The 22,169-nt window shown below is 48.1% G+C and overlaps 2 protein-coding genes across 3 annotated transcripts in view; both read left to right on the top strand.

The window, feature by feature from the left end:
• Positions 1-17,341, top strand: part of EFCAB3 (EF-hand calcium binding domain 3) — a 41,581-nt gene extending 24,240 nt beyond the window's left edge. The window contains exons 8-16 of the mRNA XM_019548522.1: positions 29-131; positions 1,708-1,781; positions 2,307-2,461; positions 6,766-6,922; positions 7,607-7,733; positions 7,958-8,275; positions 12,428-12,638; positions 16,185-16,307; positions 16,999-17,341. Coding sequence (XP_019404067.1) covers positions 29-131; positions 1,708-1,781; positions 2,307-2,461; positions 6,766-6,922; positions 7,607-7,733; positions 7,958-8,275; positions 12,428-12,638; positions 16,185-16,307; positions 16,999-17,286 — 1,556 coding nt within the window. The 3' untranslated portion in view covers positions 17,287-17,341. The remainder of the gene's footprint in view (positions 1-28; positions 132-1,707; positions 1,782-2,306; positions 2,462-6,765; positions 6,923-7,606; positions 7,734-7,957; positions 8,276-12,427; positions 12,639-16,184; positions 16,308-16,998) is intronic.
• Positions 17,342-18,279: 938 nt separating this feature from the next.
• Positions 18,280-22,169, top strand: part of METTL2A (methyltransferase like 2A) — a 29,207-nt gene continuing 25,317 nt past the window's right edge. Inside the window, exons 1-2 of one of the 2 annotated variants that reach the window (XR_002103361.1) lie at positions 18,280-18,421; positions 21,551-21,642. Coding sequence is in view for 1 of the 2 variants with exons in the window: in XM_019548487.1 (XP_019404032.1) it covers positions 18,321-18,421; positions 21,551-21,642 (193 nt within the window). In the remaining variant the exon portion in view is untranslated. The remainder of the gene's footprint in view (positions 18,422-21,550; positions 21,643-22,169) is intronic. The other variant, XM_019548487.1, reaches the window with a different exon arrangement.

Here is a 22,169-nt window from a genome sequence, read left to right as displayed (position 1 = left end):
CCCACTGCACATTTGTCTTTCATGCCAGAGAAACCTGGGCCAAGCTTTGACCAGACCCCCAAAACAGATATGACATTGAAATCCCTGCCAAAGAAAATGATGCTAAAACCCCTGCCAAAAAAGATACATGGGTGAGTATGGAGTCAGACATTCACTTTTGATTTTTGGAAATGCAGCCATATGCCTGCAGTGGCCCAAATGGGGGCATCCTAAAGCACGCATCCCTGCTCCACTGGAGCAGACGGCTTGGGACAAAGCTAGGCCACCCACCCTGTGGAGGGAATTTACAGGGGAGATGCAAAGCATCTTGGGATGCTTGGGGACAGTGAGTTAACTTGAATCTGGAGGGGATTTGGGGCAAAAGTTCAATAAACTGATTTAATCTAAATCAGTTAAGTCTGATACTACATCCATCCAGACTTATCTTAAACCAGTTTTGGCCATTTTTAAAGCAGTTTATGTGCACTGAATTTCTGTTGCGTTAAAGATTTGAACAGGTTTCCGGTCACCTACACTGGTTTATGTGTAATTTCTGTCCCTAGCCTAAAGGCTGGTGAGCAGGGGCATGGGTGGGGACTGCAGGTCTGCTCCATGCTAGCCACACTCACTGGCTCTCTAGCAGCAATATAGGCTGGGGAGGAGAAGGAAAAAGGCCCCCACATACCACTTGGATCACTTCCGTTGCCCCTGGATTTCCCCCTGAACAGCCCCTCCATCCCTGGATTACCACTCTGCCACCACAATCAACCCAAAAATGGCAGCAGTGGTGGTTACAGCTTGGGTTCCCCCTCCCTGCCTGCTCCTGGGCTCCTTGCTGCCCACACCTCCCCTGTGCACCTGGATCCAGCCCCCAGACCTCTGCAGCCATCCAGCAGCTCCTCACCTCTCCTGCCCCCCTTCAGCTGCAGGATCCACTAGGACTGGATCTGGGTGTGGGGGAGCAACGCAGTCTGCAGGAAATCTGGGAGCAGACAGGGAAGAGGACCCTTCCTCCCCACCAATGCCTCTGGCACACTCAGGCTGATCAGGGCAGGAGGGTGGCAATCCAGGGGTAGAAGTTTAAACTGGATGATGGTAGGGGTGATTGGGGTAGCAGGGCAGGAATATGGGTGGCAGAGTAAGGAATTAAGGTGGTCAGCGTGTGATCTGGAGCCAAAAGGGGCCACGGGCCACAGCCCAGCAGCTCCTCCCCTCTCCCTGTTCCCCTTCCTCTTCCCCTTTCCAACTCCTGCCCCACCCCCAAACCCTTCACCCTCCCTCTTCACTCAGATATCATCCAGGCCTCGAGCTGTCAATCCCATAGAGGCCTGGATGATATCTAGTCCACCTGAGAGTAATGATTCTTGGGATACTGGAGGACTCTGCAGATTGGCAGTTTTCTCTCAGGTGAAAATCCAGAAGCTAGGTAGCACAGCTCAAAGATAATCTTTGCCAGAACTGTTGTAACTTTAAGACACACAACCACTTAGCACTTGTTAACAAGCCTTAATGCACTATCTTCAAGTTTTAAGTGTCCTTAACATGGTCTAATTGTTACATGTAATCTTGTTCTTAGACCATACCAGCACAGCTGAGACAAGAGTTTGCATCTCTGCTTTTTATCCTCCCCTAAATTCTTGATCCATCAGTGGGAGCTGTGTATGCATGGGCCAATGTCAGTTTGTAGCTTTTAATTGTCCATCTTCCTTTTTTACTGTCACACGACAGGCAATTATCAGGCATCCTCCTAGACAGGAGTAAGTGCAAAGCAGCAAAGAATATGACCAGGAACCAACTAGAAGGTAATGTTACCTAGTTATCACCTCCCGTGTAAGGTTTGCTCTTTAGCCTTTGAGATAATGATGACAGTTTCTATCATGGCAGTACTACATGGTCTCAACATGCTTATTCATGCAAGAAGTGAAAGATCATCCCTACTCCAAGGATCTTACAATTCACAGAAACTAGAAAGAGAAAGAAAATATCATTATCCCCATTTACAAATAAGACCTGAATCACAGAGGGAATAAGGGACTTTCCTGGGGTTACACAGGACACCTGTGGTACAACCAGAATTGAACCAAGACCACTTGATCCCTGAGTCTTAAACTTAGGATTGCACTTTTCTTCCTCAGAGTCATAATTCAAACATGAAAGTGAATGACCCTAACTGCTAGAAGCAGCCTGGAATGACTACTAAGCAGTAGTTAATAGTCATTCCAGACTGCTTCTAGCAGTTAGGGTCTACTGCTTCAAAAAGAGCATAGGCCATGAAGCCCTTCAGCCTTATCTGTTGAACTTGTGGTGCTTTAACTGCCTGCCTGCAGCATTCTACGATGCCTACAATTTCTTCACAAAGGACTCAGATGGCAACATTGACCTACATGGGCTGGAGATGACTACAAAGAAGCTGGGGATTAATTTAACTGAACAAGAAGCCTATGATGAGCTGGCATATGCTGATATGGACAGTAAGTGTACATGAATATTCACTTGTTCCACAGTGGAAAAAACTGTTGTCTCAGTCTCCCAGCACATGCACAGTAGGGGCATCTACATGTGCTATTAATTCAAGTAGGCTTACTGCACAGTAAAAATACTGCGCTGAAACTACCAGGGAACATGTGTACACGTGTTCCTTCCTGGAAGCAGATCTGCAGAAGCCAGAGGGAGCTCCAGGCTCCCCCTGGGTGCTAGCCTGGGGGTTGGCAGGGAGCATGGGGCCAGTCCCCATGCACAGGAAGCCATAAGAGCTCTGCTGGCTGCCATACACATCAAGAGGGGTCCTGATGTGCACAGGGTCAGGAGACAGCTGCTGCTGGAGAGCTCTCCCACTCTGTGCATATGGGGACAAGCTCTGTGCCTAGTGGCACTTTCCCATGCAGCTTGGGAACTGTCCCATTCTGGGGCAGGTCCCAGCCAGCTCTGGGCTGGCAGGGCATTCTCCTCATGCAGGCAGCTCCCAGCCCCAGCACTACAATGGCAGCCAGGGATGGGAGATTCCTCCCAGCCCCTGCAGCTTCCTGCTTCTGAGGTGGGCTCCAATCACAGAGTCTAGCAGTAGGCATCTCCTGGCCCAAGCTAGCTCCACAATGGCAGCCAGGGCTGAGATTGCTGCCTGGCACCAGCAGCTACTTGCTGCTGTGGTGGGCTCCAGTTGCATAGCCCAGCCAGGACAATGTCCTCCCACCCTGGCAGCAGGCAGCTCCCAGCCCTGGTTTGGGCAGGGGGACATTGTCACAGCTGGGCTCCGCGATTGGAGCCCACCCCAGCAGCATGCAGCTGCTGGGAGCAGGGGGCAATGTCCCAGTCCCGGCTCTGATTGTGGAGCCAGGGTCAGGGAACATTGTCCCAGCCAGGCTCCACAACTGGAGCCCACCCTGGCAGCTGCTGGGGGGAGGATATTGTTCTCCCACCACCTGCTGCCTGGGAGCAATAACTGCGCAGTAGCTACTGCATGTTAAATCTACTACCTGTCTTCACAGGTCATAGAAAACCGCACAGTAGACTAATCCAGTGGTTTTCAATCTTTTTTAATAAGTGTACCCCCAGAGGCTGGACACAGAGCGGGGTGGGGGAGGTGGTGTGCAGTCGGACACAGATCTGGGGGTGTGGTGCACAGCCGGATGCGGAGCAGCAGCAGCACAGGGTAGTGGCAATGGTGTGAGCTTCCCTGCGCCATGCCCACCCCCCGCATCTGGCCAGCCAGGCTGCGCCTGTATGGCCCATAGAGGGGCGCTGCAGCCCTCATCCCCCCTCCCCCCAGCCCTTCTCCTGGAAGGCAGTGGTGCAAGGTGGTTGGTGGCGGCACTCTGTCCCTGTGCACCCACATATACCCCCTAGGGCCTTCCCAAGTACCCCCAGAGGTACACATACCCCTGGCTGACAACCCTTGGACTTATCTACTGCACAATTTAACTCCTGCACACAGTTAGCTAGCGATGCTTTACTGTGCAATAGCTTAGTCTACTGCACTGTAAAGTATCTTGTGTAGATACACCCAGGGTAGGCTAAAATCAGTATCATCTATCATACTGCAGAAGTGCCTAGAAATCTCATTCACAAGGGCCCAATATTGAAGTGTAGGGCTCATACCTATACATACCAGGAGAGAGTCCTCTGGAGCTGATAATCTAAATAGGCAAAACAGAGTAGTGGAAGGAATGATTATTTTTAACTGGGAAAGAATAATCAAGTGACATGCCAAAAAGCTTCAAATCAAGTCTGAAATAAAGCTGAAATCAGAGTGCCTGATTAGTGCCTTAACACTAAGATCATCTATCTTTGTGCACCTTTCATAGATTTCATAGACATTAGGGCTGGAAGGGACCTCGGAAGATCATCGAGTCCAGCCCGCTGCCCAAAGGGCAGAACGATCCCAGCAAGATAAGAAACCAATTTACTCCTGAAGGTGTTCAGTGTAGGTGCTTGAACCACCTCCGATGGCAGGCTGTTCCAGACCTTGGGGGCTTGGACGGTAAAGAAATTCTTCCTTATGTCCAGCCTGAAATGGTCTTGCAATAGTTTATGACCGTTCAACCTTGTCATCCCTTGGGGCACTCTGGTGAACAAACGTTCCCCTAGATCCTGGTGGTCACCCCTGATAAACTTATAGGTCACCCCTGAGCCTGCGCTTTTCCAGGCTGAAGAGTCCCATAGCTCTCAGCCTGTCATCATAAGGTCTGTTTTCCTGACCTCTGATCATGCGCGTGGCTTTTCTCTGGACTCTCTCAAGCTTCTCCACCTTTTGGAATTGTGGAGCCCAAAACTGACGCAGTACTCCAGTTGTGGCCTCACCAAGGCTGAGTACAAGGGGAGAATGACATCCCGGGATTTGCTTGAGAAGCATCTATGGATGCAAGCCAGCTTTTTGGTCGCTTTACTAGCCACAGCATCACATTGCAGGCTCATGTTAATCTTGTGGTCAATGATGACCCCCAAGTCTCTTTCTTCCGTAGTGCTAGCCAGCGTAGCACTGCCGAGCCTATAAGGATGCTGCAGGTTTTTCCTCCCAAGGTGGAGAACCTTGCATTTTTTGGTGTTAAACACCATCAGGTTCTCATCCACCCATTTGCTGAGCCTGTCCAGGTCAGCCTGGATCACCTGCCTGTCTTCTGGCATGGACGCTTTGCCCCAAAGTTTGGTGTCATCGGCGAACTTGGCCAGTCCGCTTCTGACTCCAATGTCCACATCATTAATGAAGATGTTGAACAATATGGGTCCAAGGACAGAGCCTTGGGGGACCCCACTGGTCACAGGACACCCTGATGAGTGACTTCCATCAATTACTACCCTCTGGATCTGACCACGGAGCCAATTTCCTAGCCAGCGGATCGTGGTGGACCCAAGGCCACAACTGGCCAGTTTCACCAAGAGGTGATCATGGGATACCAAATTAAAGGCTTTTTTGAAGTCAAGATATATGACATCAATCTCTTCTCCCTTGTCCAGGTGATAGGTCACCTGGTTGTAGAAGGCAATGAGATTGATCAAGCAAGACCTAACCGCAGCAAACCCATGCTGGCTGTCCCTTAGGATGTTGGCGTCAGCCAGTCCATTAAGGATGGCCTCTTTAATAAACTTTTCTAACATCTTCCCTGGGATAGAAGTCAGGCTGATGGGCCTATAGTTAGCCAGATCCACTTTCCTCCCTTTCTTGAAGATAGGCACTACACTGGCATTCTTCCAGTCTTCGGGCACTTCACCAGAGCACCAGGAGTTTTCAAAGATCTGTGCCAGAGGCTGAGCTATGATGCTCACCAGCTTCTTGAGTACCCTGGGGTGCAGATTGTCAGGGCCGGCTGACTTGAAGGTATCCAGCCTCTCAAGGTGTTCCTTCACGAGGTCAGCATTAATAGAGGGCAGGGGATCTCCCTCACCCAGACCTCCCTGTCCCATCGTGGGCATGGGCGTCCCAAGGGACTGATGAAAGACCGATGCAAAGTACTCATTTAATAGGCTGGCTTTTTCCTGGGCATCAGTTGTCAGTTGCCCCATCTGGCTCAGCAGGAGTCCAATGTTGCCCTTGCTTTTCCTCTAGCTCCCCACATATCTGAAAAAGGACTTTTTGTTGTCCTTGATGCTTGAAGCTAGTTGGAGTTCAGTTGCAGCCTTGTGACAGAATGTGACAGTTCAGAGCAAGGAGAGAGAAACTATAAACACTGCTATATCAAAAGTGAGCTTAGTTAAGGAGACCACTGCCCCCCGCCCCCCCCACCAAGACAGTCTGTCTGCCCATGTTAAAGGGGTCCTCCCTCAGCCAGCCATAACAGTGACAACTCCTAGTTCTGATATAACACTTATCACTAGATCTCAAAGCACTTTATCAAGGAGGCCCACTTCACAGAGATAAGTCCCTCTGAACTCTGTCTCCAGGCCACTAAAGTGTAATAACTTTTTCTCACTCATACATATGGGCCCCTCCTCACCCTTGTCAATACAGCTAGTGGCTTGAAGCCACAATTCAGCACCAAATGCAATGTTCTTGGGTTGATCAAAATTTCGAACTGGGATTTACTAAGGATTTATTCCCTTGTAATTAGCCCCCTCCCCCCCGCCCCTTTCTGCGATTCTTTTTTCCACACCCCAACCTTCAAACCCTGAGGACACTGAGGTCAGAGGTGGGCTGGCTACACACTAGTGCTGGCACTGTCTAATAATGGGCTCCCCTGAGCAGTGCAAACAGGGGATTTGACTTGAGAACTATGTTGGCCATATATGTCTGTAACCAATGGATTGGGGGAAATTGTGCACTTATGCTTAGCATGGATCTTATGAACAAACCCCTCTCCAGTGTCAGTAAAAGGAACAGTTTTCCCCATTCCCAGGCTGAAAGGCATGCTGTTAATAGGAGCTATTGTTTACATTGCAGGAGATGGGAAGGTGAACTTCTTGGACTTCCTGACCATTATTAGTGACACCAAGCGCTTCATCCAGGCTGTAGGTGAGCAAGACAGACCCTGCAAAGTTAATGAAACTGGCCATCAGCTTCCTGCCTATGCTAGCTCAGGGCAAGAAATCATGGAACAATTTGAAATTAACAGAACATCAGTGTCTGGGGTTCCCTGAAAAATGTGCACATGGACAACTCCCTTGTGTAGGAACAGCTATACAGCTTTTCCAAGTCCTCATCAGTCCAGCTCAGGGGAGGAAGAAGCTGCTACACTCTTGCCTATGAACCCAAAGGCACAGAGAAAAGAGGACGCCCTAAAAGCACTCCTATGACTGCTAGGTGGAGTAGGAGAAAGCACAATGAAGAGGCAGTATGATCAAAATTGAGATCATCAGGGTGCATGTGGTTAATCAGGACTGGGCTCAGTATACAAAATACCAGGGGCCAAATCCTGCCTCTTCCAAGGCAAGATGCAGAAATAATGGAAGACAATGCTTCCTTGGGAGATGGGAAAGCTCAGTGAGAAGTATCCTTTTCTAAAAACACAGCTAGCATTCACAGCAGTGCTTCCAGCTGGGGATACATGCACCTGCACCATACTCTCCTCAGACAAAACTGTTCTGGAGGTCACTGGTGATCTTAGTGCTGGCTTAGATCCTTACTGCCTGGGATCATCAAAGGTAGGAGGTAGCTTGGTACACTGAATGCTCTGACCCTTATGCCTCTCCCACACAGCTCCTGAGAAAGGCAATCTGGACAGCTTCAATTCAGTTGATGCCACAGGAATCTTGCTGTTTGAAGTCCTGTCAAAGCTGATGGAAAAGCCAGCTTTGTCCAGGAGGACCGTGCTTGAGATTGTCAGGTGAGTGAGTAAAAGTTCCCTCAAGATCTGGAGAGAAGGTGATTTCTAAGTGTCATACCTATGCCCCATACAGCTCTGTCCACCTTTCAGGCCTTTCTGGAAACAGAAAAAGGATACCTGCTCTATTTTTCCCTCCTTTGCTGGACATCTTTTATGGAGTAAGGTGGAAATGAGACTCCTCAAGGGCACCGTTGTCTTGTCCAATAACATCTTTTCTTTTCTAGTTACTACAGAAACAAGTTCCTGGACTGCACTAGCAAGAAAGCTTGGATGGTCATGGACAGCTTTATATGTCATAATAAAAGGCTCCACAAATTCAAAAAACACCAGGCTCAACAGAAACATGCTGCATCCCCCACACATGCCTTTGCAAAGGTTGCCCGCATCCCAGTCATGAACAACAAGGAGCTGCAAAGCTGTGTTGAAACCCTCAGAGGTAAGGACTGCTCAAAGCTCATTCACTTCTGTTATGGAGCTGAACAGGGCTTTACTGGCAATGCCGAAGAGGCTAGGTCCAATCTCACAGCTATTCAAATAGTGAAGTAAAGGTGAAGTCTTCTTCCCCTGCCTGACTCAAAGTCCACTGGTGTGGCCGTGCTAACCTTTTCCTCTCCAGTTTCTCCATATACCCACCTCATTGTTTGCCTGTGCTCTGGGGCACTAATCACTGATTGGAGAACTAATTGTGCCCTTCAGCCATGACCCCAGCAATACTTATGCCTTGTAGGTATTATTCAGTCCTTATTCATAGCCTTCTGGCTCACCAGTTTCTGCAGCTCAGGCTCTGTCCGGTCTGTCTAGGCTTCAGACCCCTCAGCTTTAGCCCACTTTTCTTTGGTTGTAGTCTTTAGCCCTGGCCCATTAGTTCTGGTCTGGCTCTCTGGCCTCAGCATATCCCTTTCCCAGCCCCTGACCCTCACAGAGTTAACAATTTCAGCAGGCTCTGGGGCACTCTGCCGTGCTGCCTCCAAACCACCCCATTTTCAACTACTCTGGTCAAACTGATTCTTAACAAAAATATAACCCCACTAAATAAAAACAAGCATGAACCAAAATTTTAACTCTTCCAGGCACACTCACCAACAAGAAGGAGGGCTCCCTTGCCCTTCCTGCACAGTGACTCCCTTCTGCCTTGGGACAAGCCTATATACTGGCCAGCTATCAGTCAGCTAACCCCTGCTGCTCAGCCTTGGCCCAAGGGTTTCCATTATTCCAGCTAGAGCCTTATCGCTCTCAGCCCATTCTATAAGCACTGGTCTACGGTCCTGAGTTAGTTGCTTGTCATTAAGCAGTCTTGGTACTGGTTGCAGTTCACTTCTGGTCAGGAGTGGAGCCTCCATGAAGCTCACTGCCTAGCAGTCTGTCCTTTCCAGAAGCTGGCAGTTCTGCTGCCCAAGCAGCTGCTCTCCCAGGACTGCCTACTACTGTAAGTACTACATTTTTCTTGCCCTTGCAGTCTACAGACCAAAGATTCCTTTCCAGTTGGTCTTCCTTTCCTGGTCTCTTTTTGCTGCTACATTCTCCCGTTTTGAGTTGCTGCGCCTCTGGCCACAAAACTGCTATTCTTAAAGGGGCCTCATAGATTTTGCTGACCCTTCAGCCCTTTTACAGTAATAAGACCCGGATCCCTTGTTACAGGGAGGTCTTTCCTTAAATTCCAGCAGGCTGTGAATGAAGCCTTGGTTAGCAAAAATTTTTCACAACTAGCAGTTGGTAAACCCACTCAAAGTATCCACTTGTACCCAAAATAGCCACTATTAACACTCACATATCAAGATGTGTGAATAATGGAAGGGAACATAATCATATATTTCAAGTGCAGGACACTGGATTTTTTTCCAGGTTGTGCCACAGACTCACTGATCTCAGGCATATCATTTCAGCCCAAATTTTCAGAACCAACTACTGAATTGGATTTCCCAACTCCAGGCGACTTATCCAGTCAGGATCTGAATCAGAAACAGGGTTGGGGCATTCTTCTAAGCTCCACCAACATGGAGCACTACCATTGTTAGGTTTGCCTCTTCTTTAACTGGGTAAAAAATAAATGGCAGTCTCTCCGAAATACCATTCATTGGCAGTGCCAAACAGAACACTATATCAAGCAAGAAAGCCAAGGTGCTAAAAAGTAACAGTTTGCAGAAGTGTATAGTATTGCCATGTACAGGTCCAAGACCTGACTCTATTAGACCATTCTGTTCTTCCAGGCTTGAGTCAGACCTAGACCTGAAGTCCAGGGAACCAGATTTCTTCACACTGCTATGCAAGTGTCTGGACAGGGCAGCAATGAACATATATAGCTGGGGGCTTTTTCTGAAAAGTCACAATAAGATGTTATAAGAAGAGGCTGCACAAACAGTCCAGTCAGCTCTATGAGAACCAGTGACCTTGTAATGTCAGTTGGGTCCAATCTGCATTGGTAAATCCAGCTGTTGTGAAATGGCACCCTTGATAATACCACTTTCAATACAGAGTGTGGGTCTGCACTCATGCTGTTGGTGCCCTTGTCCTGTATATTAACACAAATGTTTGAATGGGGTTAAAGGGAACAACAACCTTACTAGGTAGACTGGGTCCAAGTCAAACTGTGGCAAAAAATAATTTTAATCTAAGGGATTGCACTATCACTCCATTAAGGTCTACAGCAGTAATTCTCCACCAGGGTGCCACTGTAGCCTCAGGTGCTACAAGATAGGAAAAGTGTCAGTATAGGAAGCTGTAGTGTCAAAAACATTCCCAAGTTGTTTACCCCTCAAGAATTGCTCTATTACTGTTCCATAGTCAAAAAACAAGCAATCGGTAAGAGTTGACATTTTACGAGGGGTGCCTCAAGGCCTACCAGGGGTGACTTGAGTTTATAAAGGTTGAGAACTGCCACTCTAAAGCAGGGCTGCCCAACTTCAAAGTGGCTGCAGACTGCTGGCCTCCCAGCCATGCCACACAAGCTGAACACCCCCAGGGCTATATGTCACACAGGTTCCATGCTGTGCTACATGAGTCTCTCTTACTACCCCCGCCACCTTGTATTGGAGCTGACATGTCACATAAGCCTTCTCTCCCCCATCACACCACAAGCACCCAAAGCACCATATGAGGACAAGTCCCAAAACATCACTTGAGCCTCTGCCATGCCTATGGCCCCGATACATGGACATGCCGCACCATGTGGGCCCCCTGTGTGAACAGATGTGATGTGCGCTGCAGTCTTGCCATGTGGCTCTCACCTGCTGCATGGGAAGTGACTGCACCATGGTGGGGCAGGTGCCAAATGCGGTCCCCAGCAGCCCTCGCTCCTGCAGCCCCATGGGCCACACCACCCTGCTCTGCCCTACTTGCAAGATTGAGGGCAGGCAGTGGAAGCTGAGGGAGGATGGGGGAGTTCAGGGACTCCAGCATCAATGCAGGATCGCAAAGGGGAGCAGTGCCTGCACCAGGAGCCCAGGGGCTGCAGCTTAATCCCTTGGGGTGGGTATACCCATGCGCAGGGCCGTGCAGTTTGTGGCACCACAAACCACTTTATGGTGCCACAAGCCACACATGGGGAACATGAAAACATGTACCATGCTGCAAACTTGCAACATGGTGGAAAATTTGCTACTGAGAAATCCTGGTAGCAAAAAAACCCACCAGAATAAAAAGTGGTACAATGCATGCAAAACAAGTGTGTGCCAGAACAAATGGAGACCAGGCCATCCAGAGCAATGTTCTGGCTGCTGGCCAAGCCTCCATGCTGCCCCTGCTGCTCCAGCATGCCACCAGGTAAAACTGCTGAGGCCAGCACAGGTACTGAACCCAGCCTCCCCAACCCCTATCCAGGACAATTTGCTGCATGCCAAAACTCACATGCAACGGAATGCGATGGGGTACAAAGCAGCAGCTACAAATTTGTGCTGCCACTATTTGTGCCTCTACAAGTGCACACCCCTGCACATGGGGACCCGCCCTTGGGGACAGCATGCACCCCATAGGCTGCTAGTTGGAGAGCCCTGGTTTAAAACAATCAGATTAGCCAAGCCAGCCTTAAATAATGTTTAGCTCCTCTTTGTGGCAAATCAAAGTACAGCAGCTCACCTCCTACAGAAGACTATGTGTTTAGTTCTTACGATGACTCATTAAGACATTTTCAGAAGCGTTCTCTAATTTGTGGTACCTCCGTTTATGGATTCCTAACTTTACACATACAGAGGCCTGATTATTTAAGGGAGCTAAGAACCCCCAACTTGCTTTGGCTTCAGAGGGAATAGTAGGGGTTCAAATGCCCCTGAAAATTAGGCCCTGACATCTCTAAAGTGGTGCACCCCAACTCAGATATTACTGCATGAGCCTGGATGGCTTATTAGCCTGGCCTGCTGAAGGCAGGCCATTTTTTGTAGCCAACAGCACACAAGTGACATAGCTACAATTACATCTAGCCATCTTTGACACATTAGCCCAAATGACTAACTGTGTAGAGTTGGGTTGGCATGGGGCAGCCTTTAGCGAAAAGCTTGAACCAACATGTCTAGTACCATTGCAAGCTGGCTTGTCTGGTCTGCCAGTACACACTTCTGTCTTAAGGAAAACAAGGTACAAAGAGAGGAGGAAGGTGAGTAGTAGGGATCTCAGGACTTGCACAGTTCAGAGTTGGTTGGAGTGGTCATAAAGTAAGAAGAGCTAAGAGCTAAACAGCAGACAGCAGTGCTCAATTACTAACGCCCAGTCTTTTTCTTCCTTTTGTTAGCAAGTATTTCCACTTCGAACAGCCCTTATGCACAAATACCCATCTTCCCATTGCTTCCCAATCGAGATGGCATGACAAAGACCAGGCCACAAAAAGACTTGCAAAAGCTGGAGATGCAGAGGAGGAAAAAAAGGATACCATCCTTTGAAAACCACTTCTTTCATAAAAGAAACTGGGTGCATGAGGTGAGCAGAAGCAGTTTAACTATGGAATGACCTCCGAGGCACAAGAACAAGTCTGAATCCTTGTGGCACAGATACATTCCCACTGAAATCTGTGGTGTCAACATGCCTGGCATGCAACTGGCATGTAGGCACCTGAGACCTATTGCAAGGTGACATGGAAGGTGGTGTAACTTAGATTCTGTTAGGCTCAGGCGATCGGTTTTGCAAAGGAGCCTTAGATGTCTTTGAAAATCCTAGCCACATTCTTTTAGACATCTCTACTCATATCTAAAGGTCTACATTAGTGCATCTTATCTAGGGAGCTGGAAGCTCATGGAAGTGGCAGTAGGTTAGGTGCTGCTTTAACCCACTCTCTTACAAACTTCCCATTTTTCTCACCAACTTTAGAATGCATTACACCTCGTGAGCCAGATTCAGTGATATGAAACAGGAGTGAGTCTGAGTACGTCTACAGAAGCCTATAGCAATGTGGTAGACAACTAAATGTGCTGAAGAGGAATCAAATTACATCAATTTAGCTTCCCTTTAAATTTTTTAGACTCATTTCTGAAGGAGGTAACTGGAAAAATGCTATCTGGTTCCCTGTAAGAGAAAGCCCCCGTGTCCCAGACCTGTTTTTGCGGTTATTTAATTCATATTCATTAGTACAAGTGCACAGTGGCAGAGCCCTTAAGAGGGCTTCTGGTAAATCCAGAAATGTGAAGAAGAGTCTTTCTCCAAGCTTAGTGCTGACCCATCAGGCATCTCTGAGTGATTAGCTAGTCATCAAGCAGAACCAAAGATGGCCAGACATGAGACTGACCACACCACTCCCATGAATTCTGTTCACTATATACACTAACATGTCTTCATCATGCTCAGCTATAAAGAGTTACCTTAGGTTTAAACAGACCTTGGATACTCTATAATTTAATGTGTGTTTAATGCAGTGGACTTACTGGACATGTCTACGTGTGCGCTTTAATGCAGAATTTTAAAATGTCACAAAAAGTACATTTTTACTAATGGGCATTAAAATAGGATTTTCTATTTCTGTACATCCTTTCTGTAGTGGGGGGCCCAAAACTGGACAAAGCAATCCAGATGTGGCTTCACCAGTGCTGAATAGAGGAGAATAATCACTCCCCTCAATCTGCTGGCAACATTCATACTAATGCAGCCCAGTATGCCATTAGCCTTCTTTGCAACAAGGACACACTGTTGGCTCATATTCAGCTTATTGTCCAATGTAACCCCCAGGTTCCTTTCTACAGAGCTGCAGCTTAGCCAGTTGGTCCCCAGTCTGTACTGGTGCATAGGATTGTTCCATCCTAAGTGCAGGACTTCTCACTTGTCTTAACTGAACCTCATGAGATTTCTTTTGGTCCAGTCCTCCAACTTGTCAAGGTCGCTCTGAATCCTAGGCCTACCCTCCAGTGTATCTAGTACTCCCACCCACTTGGTGTCATCTACAAACTTGCTGAGGGTACACTTCATCTCATCTTCCAGGTCAAAGATACTGAACAAAACAGGCGCCAGGACCAACCCCTGGGGCACTGCACTTCATTCTAGCTGACAACTAGACATCAAGCCATTGATTACTATACTTTGAGCCTGACAATCCACCTAGTTTTTATCCACCTTACAGTCCATTCATCCAACCTATATTTCCTTGGATTGCTTGCAAGAATGTTGTGGGACACTGTATCTAAAGCCTTGCTGAAGAGAAGGTATATCACGTCCACTGCTCTCCCCACATTCAGAGAGCCAGATATCTTGTCATAGAAGGCAATCAGGTTGGTCAGGAATGATTTGCCCTTGGTGAATCCAGGCTGACTGTTTCTAGTCACCTTCTTCTCCTCCAAGTACTTAGAAATGGATTTCTTGAAGACCTGTTGCACAATTTTTCCAGGGACTGTGGTGAGGCTGACTGGTCTGTAATTCCCCTCTAGATCCTCCTTCTCGTTCTTAAATATGAGCACTATATTTGCTGTTTTCAAATCATCCAGGACCTCTTCTGATTGCCACAAGTTTTCAAAGAGGATGGCTAGTGAGCTGTTTGTTGGTGAGAAAAACAGAAAGTTTGTATGCAGTCACATCAACCAACTCCCTCAGTTCTCTCGGGTGCATCACATCCAGCCCCATGGACCTGTACATGTCCAGCTTTTTCTTAATAGGCCCTAACCAGTTCTTTTACCACTGTTGGCTGGTCACCTTCTTCCCATACTGTGCTGCCAGGTGCAGTAGTCTGGGAGCTGACCTTGCTTGCGAAGACAGTGGTAAAAAAGGCATTGAGTACTTCAGGCTTTTCCAAGTCATCTGTCACTAGGTCGCCTTCCTCATTCAGTAAGGGACCCACACCTTTTCCTGATCTTCCTTTTGTTGCTAACATACTTGTCAAAACCCTTATTCTTCATGTCCCTCACTAGCTGGAACTCCAGTTTTGCTTTGGCCTTCCTGATTTCATTCCTGCATGCAAAGCAATACTCTCATATTCCTCCCTAGTCATTTGCCCATTTCCATTTTTTGCAAGCTTCCTTTTTGTGTTTTAACTCACTAAACAGTTCTCTGCTAAGCCAAGCTGGTCTTCTACCATTCTTGCTAATCTTCCTGCACATCAAGTTGGTTCATTCCTGTGCCCTCAGTAAGGTTTCTTTAAAATACAACCAGTTCTCCTGGACTCCTTTCCTCCTCAATCTGGCCTTCCAGGGGATCCTGCCCATCAGTTCCCTGAGCAAGATGAAGTCTGCTTTTCTGAAGTCTAGGGTCCCTACTCTGCTGCTCTCCTACCTTACTTTCCTCAGGATCCTGATCTGCATCATCTTATGGTCACTGCTCCCAGAAGATTCTGGGAGAAAACATGGCAAAGCTGCCTCTGCAGCTGTCTAGGCGGGATATCTGGAGGAATAAGCCTCTCTCTAAATGCTGGAGAAGAGAACAGCCCTAGGCTCTTCAGGTCCCAATCTCAGCATCAAGTAACTGAGGCCATACAATAGTGAAGGAATGAACTTAAGTTCCTGAAACCTTGTGCTCTCGATATAAATCTTAGCTAGTTATAAAGATGCGTATCTTCCCTGCCTTCTGACTATCTTCAGACTAACACAGCTAACTACCTCTCTCTCAAACCAGACAACCCATTCCACAAGCATACCTAATTCTCTATTCTCCCCTACAATACTCACCCAAACTGTTTTTTATGGGAACCCCTGGCTATGTTTAGTAACACGGAATAATACTTTCAGAGCCCACCAGTCTATGTTTTATTAAAAGTATTTTGGCATACATCAGCATTGAAAGTGCTTAAGCCTAATCTTATCTTGGTTTTTCTAGTGTAAATTAAAAGCAACTCCACTGACTTCAGTAGAATCAGTCTGGATTGATACCAGTGTAACTGAGAACATGCTTGCCAAGATAGGACTAGTCAAATCTCATGCTTCAAGTAAGGATTTCCCCCAATACACAACAATAAACAATTGCCTAGGTGCATTAGAGAGGGCTTTGTTGTCCCTAAAAGCATTAGGACCAAAAGCAGATAAACACCTACTTTCTGTTTTTTTTTTAAATTAGGCAACTGCTTTCAAACCTCCTGATGACTTCCAGGAACGGCGAACCTCCCTTAGTCTAAACCCCCAGTTGCTGAACAAGGAACGCTGGTTGACTATAGAAAACTTGAATGAGATACGAACAAATGTGAGTATAAAACCAAACACCTCTCCTGAGGACTTCCAGCACCCTTTGCCTTTTGAATCTATGCCTGATGAGCACCATGCTGTGGGCTCTCCTCCCCCATGTGGGATTTTCAGACCCAGCTAGGCTCAGGCTCCTGCAAGGACTCTTTAATCCAGCATTCTCTTCTTCCATGCACTGGCTAGCTCTAGGGATTGGGAGTAGGCCATGGCATCCCTTTTGCCTCTAGTGTGCTGGTTTCAATCCAGATAAAGGAGATTATTCATTCAGGAAGCTGGAAGTGGGACACCTTGTCTCTTACTAGTGGGGTACTGGAGTGAATACCAACAGGTCTGTCCCAGCATCCACCTAAGGGTGTCCTTTTGACAAAGTGAAATGTGTAAATGTCTGTGGGGGGGAAGTAACCCTGCACATGCTGAAAGAACGCTGCCGAACTGCTGCTGTTGCTGCAAGGAATTGTGCACAACCAGCTAGATATTAGGGGGTTAACAAAGCAACAACAGGCTGCTTTTCTCCCTGCTGCAGAGCTTGGGTGTTCAAACTGCTGGCAAGACATTTGTCTTCTTCTTTCCACCTTCTGAAAAAACTACATGCGTCTTATGTCAGGGGGAAGGAGCAAGGGAGAGGTAAGGTGAATAAAACGTGAATAAATGCAGTGTTGCAGCCTCTTTCAATTTCCATCTTTTCTCCATAGGTGAAGCAGGTAACTGATACGTACAGGCAAGGGATAGCACTCCAGGAGAGGAACAGGTTATTGAAACTGTGGCAGAAAGTACATGGCAGACAGACTGGGTTAGAGGCAGGAACCGAGAGCTTCTATCACACTTTTTCCACCTACTCCTGGTCATGGAACATCTGCCAGGAACTGGTGACACCCAGTGACCTTCGAAAGTATGATAACAAACTGTACCACAGACAGCATTCCTCAGCCTCCTCCACAGACGCTGGCATTAAGGATGGGAAAGGAAGAGAAAAGCAATGAGAAAGAAATGACCAGGCAGCCACATCTTGTTAACATTGCTGTTGCCTCCTCTCTCTCGCTCTCTCTCTCACACATGTTCACCACCCTCAATTTTCTGCACGTATTTTGGGCGGTTAAGCTTGCAGCCCTGGAGGCTGGGAGAGGGAAAGTATCCCCTTTGGATACTGCCAAGCACAAATGACGGGTGCCCCTGGAGGCTGGGGGGGAGCACGGTGACCGCCCGCAGGTGGCCACAGCAGTGGGGTGGCAGGCACTGACCAGCGGCTGGTGACCACCCGCAGACACTGCCAGCAGCGATGGCCAGCAGCAATTGGTGACACCCACAGATGCTGCTGGTGGTGTCAGTGGTGGGGGGGGTGGTGAGTGGCGACTGCTTGCAGGTGCTGTTGGCAATCCTTGTCAGGGGGTGCACCCCCTATGCCTCACCAATGCCGCCAAGTATGGTGAGAAATCATAAGTGGCACCTAGCTTTCTGCTGCCCACCTCGGTTCCTTCTCTACAGCCAGCTCCAAGCATAGGAGCCTCAGCGCCGGGGGCTGGAGGCGCCGGGCATCCCGCTGCTCCGCCTCGCAGGCTGCATTGGGCGCTCTCCCCTCCGCGGCGCGAGACGGTGTCTGGCGCAGCCACGCGTCCTGATCTCGGGATCCCGCTGCCCTGACGCGGCACATCCCGGCTCCTTCCCGCTCACGTGCAGCCCGCACCCCAACGGCAGCAGCCGCCGGCTCTGGGCACACCCCAGACCGGGAGGGCGGGGAGAAGCCCGCCTCTGAGACTGCAGCTGTCTTGTAACTGGCGGGGCAGCTCCTCCCGCGCCTGCCCCGTCTCCGGGCGGGGCCCGGAGGAGGAGGAGCCGGCAGCGGCTGCTACGTGCCTGGGCCCCGCCCCCTCCCTTCCGGTTCCCCTTTCTCTTTCTCTTCGCTCGCCCCACCCCGCCCCAGGCCACGTGACCCCGCGGCTGTGGCGACCAACGCAAGTCTCGCCGGTGGGCATGGGGAAATCGCGCTAGTTTCCGGTTCCGGGTCCCGCGGCCTGGCATGGCGGCGCCCTGCGAGCCGGAGGCGGCTCCGGGGAAGCGGCAGCAGTTCGGGACCCGCCTCCTGACCGATCCGAGTCACGTCTTCCAGCACAACGCCTGGTGAGCGCGCTGCCTTTGTCCTGGGCCAGGCCGACCGACACGAGCGGAGAGGCCTGCTTGCTGGGCGCCCCCTAGGCTGAGGCGGGGAAGGGGCGCGGCCCAGCCCAGGGCGCGTCAGATGCCGCCCCCGAGCCGGTGGGTGGGCAGGCGGGCAAGGATCCCTGGGACCCCGCTCCTGGGGGACACGTGATCCCCTCCCTAGGGGTGCGCGCATAGGCAAGCGGGCCCTGCCCCCAGAGGAGTCGCGCATGGCTCTGCCCCACGCCCCTTTCTCATGTTTTTCTGCAGTGCACAGAAAACCTGGATCCTCACATGATACTGGGAATCCAGGACAAATGCTATCTGGTAGTCACAGGGCCCGGGGCTGGGTCTTGAAGTTCCCATTTCAGGGCTGTCCCACCTAATTAGGAACAAGTGGTCACTTTAGCTGGTGACACTAGGTGACCGTGCAGGCATTGAGCCCACCCAGTGCCCTTGCTCAGGACTGAGGCACTCCTGTGCTGCAGGGGTATGATAGTGAGGACTGTCTCTTTGGGTTTGATACCGGTCGTAGAGGGCTCAGTGATGGAGCTCTTGCCTCTGGCTTGTGGTGATGTCGGTGCCCATTGTAGTCTGGGACTGTTTGGTCTTGGGATGTCCAGCACTGAAGTCCTACAGCGTTTCTAGTAAAAGGCTGAGATATTGAGCTCAATGTGCTTCCTGGATTTTATTTTCTGCTGTTAACGTTCTTACTCCCAAATTCCTCCTGACTTTCTGTTCCCTGATCAAATGCATTGTTTTTTATCCTGAACTGTTGTTTGTCACAGCAAATAAATGGTTGTAGAGCACTTAAAATATTTGGTGCTTTTTGGATGTTTTTGATGTTTCAAGTGCCCTGGCAGCTGATGCATGAACTATCTAGGGATCATGTCAATAGGACATCAAAACTACTCTAAAGTGAATGCTGTTGAACAATATAAGCATCTCTTGGGAACGGTGGGAGGCTCTGGGGTTTGTTTTGTTATTTTTCAGAAATGTTAAGTGTCCACAAAGTGTCCACTGAAGTGGGCTTAGTGGGAACTGTAGGTACCTGGTACTTTTAAAAAAAGTGGACTGAAATTAATACCTTTCAACTTAGCTTTAAAGCTGCTGAGTTCCATCCCAGACCTGCCTAAGTTTTGGTGGTGGGTGAAGTAATTTCTGTATGTAGTTTATATATTGCTTAGTAATGCAATAGGAATTATTTGATATCAAAGATACCTTTTAAAAGTAAATCCACAATACTTCTTTCTGACAAAATAAAGGGACTCCTAGGAAAGTATCATTTTGTTTTTTTAAGTCATAGTTAAATGTAAATATTTTTTTAAATCCATGCTGAAGCCAGAATAGCCCGTATCTTCATGTTTCAAAGTTCTTAATTCAAAAGCAACCAAGCAAACAAATTTGGCCCATTTAATGCTTGCCCAGTTTTATATACGCATCAGAGCAGTTAGTACAGGGGTGGGCAATTATTTCAGGCAGAGGGCCACTTTTGACAAGCTGTTGAGGGTCTCAAGGGTAGCCCCACCCCTTGACAGGTGCCTTGCCCCCCGGTCATCTTGTAAACCCTGACCTTTGCCACCAGAAGTCCCTCCCCTTACCCCTGGAAGTACTCCTTTCAGCAAGGGATTTTGCCATCTCAGAACCAGAAAAGTACTAAATTATATTCTAAAAAGTGAACATCCACAACATTCATTAATTTGATTTAAAAAAATATGTTGTCCTGATTTACATACATTTGCAGTGCACAGTAGGTTAAAATGAAGTCTTACTCTTGTATATTGTGGGGGGGTGGGTATAGATATGTGGGATGCAGAAGCATGTGGATGGATGTGTGGGGAGTATGGGTATGGGGTTCATGGGGGGGAGGGTGGCTGAGGTGTAGGAGCTGGGGGGTTGGGGTCTGCATGCATGGCAGTGGGGGGGTGCATGTGGGACACCCTATGAACATGCGCACACACTCTGCCTACACGCACACACATGTACCAGCATGGTCCTGTGCTCCTGGTCCAGTGATGCATTTGGGAGCTACATGATGCTGGAGCAGGGCCAGGAAGCAGAGAAAGGGGTGGGGTGGGTCTGGGCTGCTGGGTTCTGCTGCAGGCTCCCCTTGGGTCCTACTGCCTCTGGCTCCTGTCATCTTTGACAGGCAGCAAGAAACAAATAAATATTAATTTACTGAATTTTTTAGGGGCCCTGTGGACCAGATACAATGACCTGGCGGGCCATATTTTGCCCACCCCTGAGTTAATGTGCTCTTAATGCCTTAGAGCTTCCCTGTTCCCTGGTGTTATCTCAAGCACAATGGTTTTCAATCTGTGGTCCACCGGTCCCTAAAAGTCTGCAGACTGTCACAAGGGTGAGAAAAAAATGACTATAATCAGTCAAAAGTATGTGAATACCCACACTTAGAATTCAGAGGCATCCATACCTCCATTCGGGGATCCAAATTTCCAAAGGGGTCCACACTTCCATTCAAAATGTTTTGGGGGTTTGCAAATGAAAAGAGATTGAAAGCCACTGCTCTAGCTTATTGAAATGCATATTGTTTAACATTAAATCTATGTATGACATTACCATGTCATTTTCTTGAGGTTACTCAATAAACATCAAAGTTTTGGGGGCTCTTGGTCCAATGGAAGAACCTATTTTGGTGTCTGCGTAGATGGCAGAAGTTTCATCTTATGCTTTTCCAGCCAACTGCTATGTTGTGGATCTGATTAAAAAAAAAAATACAGTTTTAATATATGACAGAGTCCAGGCAATCCTTAGTACTCCTGCCTTGTCCACAAGGAGGCCTGATAATGTCAAATGTGATGGTAATTTTATACTGTGGAGTTCCATCCATTGAAACGGGATGTTTTTACAAAAACAGTGTAGAACCAGGATCTGCAACAAGTGATAAATGATAGATTACTACTGAGCAGGCCCGTATTTCAGTTGATTGCACCTGAGTGAGCCATCTCATGCTCCCTTTGTTGACTAATTAAGGATATTTCTCTCTCTCACTTTACTTGGTGTTGAAATGTTTCCATGTAGCTTGTGGTTTTCTCTATTTTTGGTTTAGCTTAACTTTCCTGGCCTGGTAGCTCATCTGATTTTTCCCAACAGGGATAATGTAGAGTGGTCCGAGGAGCAAGAAGCCAGTGCAAGGAGAAAAGTTCAAGAGAATAGCATTCAGTTCGTGCCACCAGATAAACAAGGTACTTATAAATTAAGCTCTTGTTTTTAAAAACCTTGACTTGGCAATAGAACCACTGACAATTCTAGCTGAAAACACAGCTTAATTTATTTTCAGAAAAATTCATCCAAGTGCACATTATCAAGTGCCCAAAGCTAAAAAGTTACTGGTCTTAATACATCCCTCCCAGACGTATTTCAGACTTGTCTGGTATCTTAGTTCATTAAATATTAGAGGTAGATCTACACCAGGGTAGATTGTATTTAAATTAAACTTAATTTAAATCATGATTTAAATCATTTGCCAGGAAGCATCAATTTAATAATTGTTTTCTGCAAAAAGTGCATTCTTGTTGTTTGATATCCTTTATTCATTTAACTTCTTGAAATTTTGCACTTTTAGAGAAAGGTAAGGGCTTGGCTCTATGTACACAAACTTGCAGAGAAACAGTAGGGATGATGGGTAGGGAATTGGGTCTGTTCTCGCTCATCTTCTTGCATATATCTTGACTTCAAAAAAGCCTTTGATCTGGTATCCCATGATCACCTC

This window comes from Crocodylus porosus, unplaced genomic scaffold (genome assembly GCF_001723895.1).
Source record: "Crocodylus porosus isolate Cpor-Errol unplaced genomic scaffold, CroPor_comp1, whole genome shotgun sequence".
NCBI lineage: Eukaryota > Metazoa > Chordata > Crocodylia > Crocodylidae > Crocodylus > Crocodylus porosus.
This window is presented reverse-complemented; position numbering and strand designations above follow the sequence as displayed.